At 44.3% G+C, this 9,070-nt stretch overlaps 1 protein-coding gene across 1 annotated transcript; it reads left to right on the top strand.

Annotated features, from left to right (window-relative positions):
• The first annotated feature begins 3,755 nt into the window (after window positions 1-3,755).
• Window positions 3,756-7,617, top strand: LOC149366376 (uncharacterized). Its single transcript, XM_089550398.1, has 2 exons — window positions 3,756-4,707; window positions 5,215-7,617. The coding sequence occupies exons 1-2, from the start codon at window positions 4,586-4,588 to the stop codon at window positions 5,939-5,941; spliced, it is 849 nt and encodes a 282-aa protein (XP_089406524.1). The 5' UTR covers window positions 3,756-4,585; the 3' UTR covers window positions 5,942-7,617.
• Window positions 7,618-9,070: the final 1,453 nt, after the last annotated feature.

Raw genomic sequence — 9,070 nt, 5'->3', positions numbered from 1 at the left:
CCCTCGCGCAGTTTCAGCCATCGCCGCCGAAGAAATGGCGAGACCAGAAGAGGGGATTGAAGTAAACTCCACCCTTAGTTCTGTAGCTCTGCGTCGCTTGCCTGTTCTTTGCCGGTGCTTTCTTACAAGTGAGGCCATAATACCGCGTCAGGGCCGGCGGCGAGATCCAGTCGATCCGGTTCGTATTTACAGTCTTATTGAAAATCGATTGTGTTTACCCGGCAGACCTTTTACTTCTCATTTATTTTTTCGGTTCACTCGCAGTCAGGTGCTGGAATAACGGAAGCGGTGGCGGGAGGCGAAGCTTTTAGAGTTCTGCGAGAAAGGATGGGGTAGATGGCAAGAGAATGGGATGGCGTGGCGTTCGGACTGCCTAAAGCGGTGGCCCCCATATCTCAGGAGGACAGTACAGACAAAGTGAGAGGGGATCAATGTCGTAATTTTTCTTCCGCGCTCGTCCTGCCACCCATCGCTCGCTCAGCCCGATAAGGCTGTCAGCTGATGAGATTAAGTTAGAAGTTACACGATAAAGCGGTCAGTCGAACAACAAATTCAATTCTGCTAACACTGTAAACTTCGTTGACATCAGTCTTGCGCTCGCAGGAGTATGAGCTTTATTGAATTATGATTTATCTGCCTTCTCTCAAAAACACACGTCGGGATAATTCTCGTGGTTATTGTAAAAAGGTTTTCCATATTGAATATTTTGCAATAATTTGCATATTTCTCCGAATCCTTTTTTGCTCTTTTATTGCCTGAAAATAACTTTCGTGTCTATGTAAAAAACAAATTGAGCTAAGAGGAAGCTTGCGTGTAGCACAGATTTATATGGTGTTTTTTTTTTATTTTAGTACAACAGAGCCTTTATTATTAATGTATGAACCTTCACTCAGCACACATCCGTGAATGAGTTGACATGTTATTGGGTCGCAGCGTGAGGAAGTACAGAGGACGAGCTCCTCAGATAAACGTTCTCCTAAGATCATTACCAGTACCGGATAATGAACTACTCTGAGTAAAGCTGAAATTTTGGAGAGTTGGTGGGCATTCATTGTAGGAGAACCGTGCCGCAGTGGCGGTACATAGACAAGACAAGCGCTAACTCACAGCTGAGTTTATTGAAGGACGGAAAGGTGGATATATGCACTGAAAGTTAACAATCAAAGAGAAACAGCTGCACAAAATGCAAATTTGCGCTCGTCTGCAAAAAGGCAGCAGGGCTTTTTCGTCATGCAGATTACCTTCGTGCATGCTTTCCCTCAAGCTGTGCTCTTGAGTGGAAAAGCAAGCTTTAACGAAGAGGAGACCGATGGATGCCTAAGTAAGCACCCGACTGCTTTGGTCGTCAGGGCTTCCGTTTGCGCTAAAGCACTATTTTAGGAAACGGACATTAAGTTCCGCGTAACGTGCATGGCGCGAAACAGAGTGGGCGTGAATTAAGTCCGGCACGAGACGCGGCAACTGTGCTTTAGAAACAAGTGGTGTCGTTAAAAAAAAAAAAACTTATTACTGCGTCGTTACAAACAGTAAAATGACTTTAAAAATCAATAACTTGGCGCTTTCATGCTATTGCATATTGAAAGAAAAAAGAAAAAGAAAGGAACTCTAATGATGAGGTTAAATGAAGAAAGCTCTGCTCAAAAGCACGCTGTGAGACTTTAGAGTAAACTTTTCGAGGCGGCGCACGCAACAGCATTTGTCAATCAGGACAACACGCTCATGAAGCCGCAGCAGCGTTCAGTTAGAATATGTGCAGGTTAGACGCCAAGCTTAAAAGAAAACAAATATTCTCTTGGGAGTGTTGTGAACGCTCTTTTTTCGGCGCATTGTCACACATGCGATGGTTCAAACGACTGCCATCTTACCGATGTTTTGTTTTGCTTGAAGACCCAACGTGATTGCAACCTATTCGAGGCCTATCAAAATCGAAACGTACTTACATTGAAAGTGCGTCAGTGAGCCATCTTTTGGTCTGCCTGAAACAGATATGTTACATGCGGATTCTTCTAATATACGTCTTTTCGTGTGAATGTGTGTCACTCATTGTCCTTGAACACTTCGGCGTCTTGCCAGTAAAAGTTCAGTTCTGAGACAGCACTTGTCCAAGGCCGGGACCTTTTGTCAATGGTTATGTGAACTGAGCTCCAGCGCCTACCCATTGTCCCACACAGTGTGAACAGGGCTCGAAAAAAATGCACCTCAATTAAATCGGGATAGTCACGCGCGGTGGTGCACGCAGCACCTTCGCGTGCCGCTGCTTTAGACAACTCGGCCATCACTGCACTTCTCTACCCCGCGTATTAAAATGGCAGCTTCCGGTGATATGCTTTGCACGTCTCCGTGTTCAACAAATTTCAAACGTGGCGTGTCAGTCCAGACGCAGGAGCACGCGTGCACTTGGACCGAAAAAAGAAGAAGAATCCATTAAAAAATAAGCATATAAGCGCCGTTTTTCGATCACAGAAAAACTCACATGGAACGGCAGAGATTTGAACCATCGCGGCAGGGTGAAAAAAAGCTATATTGTCAGGAATGTGAGAGAATTCATTTCGTCAGCACAATGTGCAAACGAAATCAAAGCCAACAAGCTAACAAAGTTCCCTTTGCATTGCGTTGACCACCCTTGAAATTTTTTTCAGTTTTTCCCAAGTATTTTTCCTTTCTTGCTCTTTCTTCGTTCAGTCACGGTGCTTTCTAAATTTAAAATATCTATCAAAACCAGGGCCCGCTTGCACAAACGCGAGCCTCTAAGTCCAGACTTATATCCCAATCTCGTCTTATCTTAAGCTAAGATAAGTCCGGACTTTCCTGCAGACGCAGGGCGCTTGCACGAACCGGTAAAACTGAACCAGACTGCAGACTTATTGAAGACGCTAGGTACAGCTAGTACCTAGGCGGGGAACTTAGCCGCCGACAGGGAATGAGATGGGGAACGTGCCGGAAGTCGGTTGCGGCTGCGACAGGTGTTCGCGCTGTCCAATAGATAACCGCGACTCGGTGTCAACATCCGGCCACACTCCCGCGCTTTTTGAACTGAAAACTGAACACTGTGGTACCACTTCCCAAGGCAACGCGCCCGTCCCAAGTGCCAACCATGACCTCGCAACCGCTCGCCAAGCGATTGAAGTGTCAGCATTGGAGCGAAGATGAGAAGATGGACTTAGTACATATTATAAAAGAAAAATCTACGGCATTATTCACCAAGTTCAATTCATCTGTTACTAGAAAAAAACGAGATCAGGCCTGGGCAGAAGTCGCCATAAAACTAAATTCGCACCACACTACGAGGAGAGAAGTAAAAGAAATAAAAAAGCAATGGCAGAACTTGAAGCAGCAGCTAAAGGCGGCCGTTAAGCTCGTACACCAGCGTGAAAGACAAACCGGTAAGTGATCTATTACCCCTTCTCTTTGTAGTAAAACTTTCGTTATGAAAGTGGCCGCCGCGGTGACTCATTGGTTGTGGCGCTCGGCTGCTGACCCCGAAAGACGCGGGTTCGATCCCGGCCGCGGCGGCCGAATTTCGATGGAGGCGTACCCCAGGTGGTCGAAATTTCGGGAGCTCATCACTAGGCGTCCCGCATAACCCGAGTCGCTTTGGGACGTTACACCCCATAAACCAAACCAGTTTATGAACAGCAGCACGATGAAGGCGGGAAAGGCCACATTCTTCCCATGATTTCGGCAAGTACAAATTATGTTCGCGCATGCAGCGTACAGTGCAACATTTTCTTGTTTATTTGCTCAGCAGAATTTTACTGCGGCCAACACTGAAATCAACAATTTATTAGGCACCTATCACTACCATTTATTGTAGCTAGCTTCGAGTAAGAGATGCATCTTTCCTGACGATTGAGTCTTTCAGAAAGCAACAAAAACGTCGTTAGGTACGCCTCACTGCAAGTTATAGTTACTGCACGGACTGGCACTCTGATAAATGGCTAGAACTGAAGCTAGAATCCATGCAAGAATACTGCACACTAAATTGCTCCTTACAAAATCTCAAGAGGGCAAAGCCCATTGTTTATCTTTCAAGTGTATCAAGGAAGATGTGATTGCCTTTCAGCTTTTTTGTTTTGTTTTTGTGCTGCTCTTTTGCTTGCAACAACCACTCATTTAGGCGCAATGGTGTCTCATTCGTTGAACTTCATGTTCGTGCAGCAGTTAAAGTTCGTAATCAGTAGCTGCCACTCCAGACGCACACTGTAATTCGCTAGAGCACACGTGGAAGGATATGAGCCAGCCGCACTGGTAGGAACACAAAAGAAAATTTATTCTTCACATATGCATGAAATACAAGCACTGAGTACTTATACACAAATGTAACGAAAGAAGTGAAGTAAGAAAGTAGCAGGCAACACTTGGCCAGACAGTTTTTGCTGGGCACGACAAGTTTCGAAGAGACAATAGTCATTACCACAAGTTCTTGGGTAAAAAAAATAAAGCATTAGCATAATGGCATGTCTTGCACAGAAATACAGTGTATAGTAAAGAAATTTTGATGCTAGGTGTGGCTGGTGAGTGCTGCATTTTATTGTGAAGTATTCCTAATCAATGCTTTTGCAAATTCATAGTCCAATATTTCTTAATGTGTGCAGGTGCTGGTCGTAATGAGTATCAGCTGTCTGCCCTACTGGAGGCAGTCAGGGACGTCGTAGGAGCCGACAACCCAATGTTGGAGGGCATACCTGATGCTGTAAACCAAGATGAGTAAGTATAACGACTCCCCGAGTGCAATGAACCGCAGTCACGCAGTTCATATTGTCAGCTACTACAAAAAAAGAGTTGTGGGGTGGAAATTGTGCAATATATGATGCTTAGCTGCTGCTCAGTGAAAATAGGCTGCAATGGGGTTACAGGAATTAGAGAATACGAGCATACGCACACACTTGACAGTAACAAATCTCGATTTCTGCGTGTACATTGTGAACCATCACTTTCAAGCAGCTATCTTGCATAATGACACTTATTTGCTTAAGTGAAATTCTTCAAAACTTTTACAGATGCAACATTATGTACAGTCTGCCAAAAATGATTGATACAATGTAAGCCCATCTTGCAGAACTTCTTGTACAAATAAGTCTTTAACATCAAGACACAAATCTAGTCTCTGTGCAGAGCAGTGTTACACAAATGCATTCCTGCCAGTGGGTTACTCCTTCTGCAAGTTCTCCTTTTGATGTACAGCATCAATAAAAGTGCAAATAATTCACACAGGCTCCTTGAAGACGGCGGCAACCAGCCTTCGCCAGGCACTGCTGATGAGCCAGAGCAGCAACATGAAAGCAGCTGCACAGAAATTTACACAGATTACCAGGCACCAGTGGACGCGGTCAACGAGGGAATGTTCTTCTCTTTTGACCCTGTCGAAGCAGACGAGGACACTGTCGGCTCAGAAGCTGGCTACCAAGGGAGCCCACCACGACGAGAAGGCACATGTCTACATGATGGAGAACCGGTGGTGGTGGAAGCAGCAGTGGTTGCCACCCCAGCTCAGACATCACCAGCACCAGGGAGACCTCCACCTCAACGACTTTCAAGGCGAGCACAGCAGAACCAGAGCCTCGAAGAGGCTATTGAGCTGAATCGAAGAAATGTTGAGCTGGAGCATGATGTCCTGCAAGCAAAAAAAAGAGCTGCTCATATAGAATTGAGTGCAGCAGGAGCAACAGCAGAAGCAGCAGCAAAAGTCACAGATGTGGCAGAAGGCTGGAAGGCAGTCAGCAATGCTGCTGTTGCTGTCATAAACAAGTATGGAGCAGTTGCTGATGCGCTCTTAGCAGAAACACAAGCCCGAATGAGGACAGAAGCCCGCAAATGTGAATTAGAGACTGAAATACTTCAACTTGAAAAAGAGCGACGTAGGCTTGAAATAAAGAAGCTACAGCTGGAACTGAAAGAAGGCAAAGATGAGATAGCAGAAAATGGAGAAGAAGCTGAGTAGCTCCACATTTCTTTTAAAGTTCAGTAAGCTTGATAGCAAAGATTACCTGTCATTTCTTTTTTAGAGATCCTATCTTCCTGAATTCAAAGTCCATGTACTGTGCGGTCTCGATGCATGTTAATGAACTCCAGGTGGCCAAAATTATCCGGAGCCCGCCACTACGGCATCCCTCATAGCTTGAGTTGCTTCAGGAATTTACATCCCATAAAACCAAATGAAACCTAATGATGTTCTTAATAGGACAAAGATTGAGCATAACATGTGTCAAAAGAATCTTTAAAGTTTCTGGATGAGGATTTGTTATTTCTGGAGCCCCATTACAGTTTGTGCCTTTTCTTTTTCTGAGCTGTGATTTGCTTTTATGGGGTTTAACGACCCAAAGCAACTCAGGCTATGAGAGTGTGTAGTGAAGGGCTCAGATAATGTCGACCAACTGTGGTCCTTCAACATGCACTGACATCGCAGAATACACGTGATTTCATCACATAGTTTTCACAGTGTTGGAAAAGCACTCCTGTATGTACTGCGTGTCTAGTCGTTCTGCAACCATTTCTTGAAGCCGTATGTTCTGCTCAAGTGAATGGGTGGTTACTTTGTATATGATATGATTGGTGTGACTTAATTCCTTATTTTAACGTGCACTTTTCTGGCTACATGCATCATTGTAAGCCTTAGCAGCAGTGTTTGAACAACAACCATCTTGTCTACACTAAATAAGAATAATTATATTTGATGCTAAGAAGTAGCAAGCTTCCTTAATGATGTTTGCGTTTCTTTTTGCACTTATTTTTTTTTGCATTTTGAAATTTAGGTTTTCCTGTGTGCATAATAAAAAAGGTATCTATCCACTTTTTAGGTGTTTGTCACCAATCTTGACAAGAACACTGCATAATCAAAAGGAAAATTAGAGTAGTTGAGGGCAAGATACATGCATGTCGGAGTAGTAGTAGAAAACTAGCGAAAAGGACGCATTCACAAGGAGGAGAAGTACACAGGACAACGCTGGAGTGGGCCAGTTTTTGAAACGTTCCTTGGACCCCTTGGCACCTGACGACCCCTTTAGGGTTCGGACCTCGATGAACGTCGTGGACTACTTATCCGCTACCAGTGCGAGTGCCAATTCCGCCTTTTCCGTGGACATCGAAGACCTCTTATATTCAGTTTCCCAAAAGGACTTATTAGTTACTGTGCGGGATCTCATCGACAACCGAGGTGCAGTGGCCTTCCAGAACAGCTCGGGCATATCGGTGAATTCCTTTTTGGAACTTTTGACTTGCTACCTTTCTTCCACTGTGGTAGAACATGAAAACTGCAGGTACATACAGAAGCAGGGCATTCCCATTGGCTCGTGTGTAGCTCCTATTTTGTGCCACATATTTTTATCTCATTTTGACGATGTGTTGCATGACACACTTATTGACGATCGAGTAGTGAAAGTGTTTAGGTATGCAGACGATTTCTTAATTTTCTTGAAACTGACTTCCCATGACAGTGTCGAAGCGGCCGCAAATGGCATTTTGACCTTCTTTACTGATACCTATCCTGACTTGAGTTTTACTCATAAAGTGCCCCTTGGTGACTCAATTACGTTTTTTGATTTGACTCTCACCTTCTCTGAAGAAAGCCATACTTGCTGGAGCTACTCTCCACGGACCAAGAAAAGCCTGCTGCCCTACTCTTCCTCACATTCCAAACTTGTGAAGACAGGCATTGACAACCTTTGCCTCGGTAATGCTCTGCGCAGGTCTTGTACACACAATATGCAAAAGAGTTTCTTAGCGCAGCTTGACCGCTTGAGGTCAGCGGGCTACCCTCAGGACGTCCTCGTTTCTATTGCTGAGACCTTGACCAGTAAATTTAAGTCACAGTACAAAAGAGATGAAACGCCTAGTGAAGAATGTAATGCCATACCTGCATAAAGTCTCACATAACGTTAAAAAGGTAGCCATGAAATACGGTGTTAAGTTAGTCTTTTCTGCGCCCACCAAACTGTCGTCGCTTTGTTCCTGTATCTCAAAAATTAGCACAAAAAATAAATGTTATGTCAAACACCAGAGCATGTTCGCCAAATGCACAACCGATGTTGTTTACTCGCTCCCACTGTCCTGTGGCAAGGCCTACATAGGTCAAACAGGTCAATGCGTCAAAGACCGTATGAGGCAGCACCGCACTTCGCTGCAGCCAGGTAACACAAATCTGCCAAGACATTGCAACCACTGCAAAGACTGCACCCCTCTGTTCCATAATGTCAAAATCATCGGCTGCGGCAAAACACAAATAGAACGAGAAATCTTAGAAGCTTTTAAAATCAAGCAGTTAGGAACTGAATGCGTCTGTTAGGTTCACGGCAAAAGAGTACAATTTCATGAATGGGACACAGGTTGCCACATGCAATCTTCGCTCGCTTAATCAATTTTGTTTTTGCTGTTTTAATAGCGTTTGTGGTGCTCTCGCTCATGTGCGCCCTGTTCTGATGTTGGCAATATACCAAGTAAAGAATTTTCAGTTGTGTTTCCAGTGCTGTCCTATCTACTTCTCCTGCTTGTGAACGTGTCCTTTCCACTGGTTTTCTACTTACCATGCACCAACTGGCCCAACAAGCTACGCTTCTGCAATACTATGCATGTGGGAGCATTAACCTCAGTGGTACCACCCGTCCCCTGCATTTACTTCAAAAACGCTATCATTAATTGTTCTCTGAACTGCAACATGGTTGCATGGTTTTCACATTAACGCAATAGCATATTCCTAGGTGATGTGTTGTCTTCTTGCGACTGTTTTCTGAAGTAGGATACAATACTCAAATGTTTGGGCCTCCCTGATTACATGCACTTTCATGTGCTATGATCCCTCATCTCGACTTGTGCCGTTCTGGCGACATGCAACACTCGGGGCACAAAGAGCAAGGTTCGAATATGCAATCATCTTTTGTACCTAAGGTTAACATACATGGAATGCTAAGTGACAGTAAATGTTCGGATATGCTGTTTGCTAATATGCGTGTTTTTTTGCATTTGTTTACCTTTTGAATTATTAATGTTTCGTTGTGTACAGAAACAAAATAAAACTTGTTACTCTTCACTGTCTGTTTGTCAACAATTATGGCAGAAGCACTGCAATTCAGCAAGG

The sequence above is a fragment of the Amblyomma mixtum genome, chromosome 1, assembly GCF_055824585.1.
Source record: "Amblyomma mixtum isolate Tamu chromosome 1, ASM5582458v1, whole genome shotgun sequence".
NCBI lineage: Eukaryota > Metazoa > Arthropoda > Arachnida > Ixodida > Ixodidae > Amblyomma > Amblyomma mixtum.
This window is presented reverse-complemented; position numbering and strand designations above follow the sequence as displayed.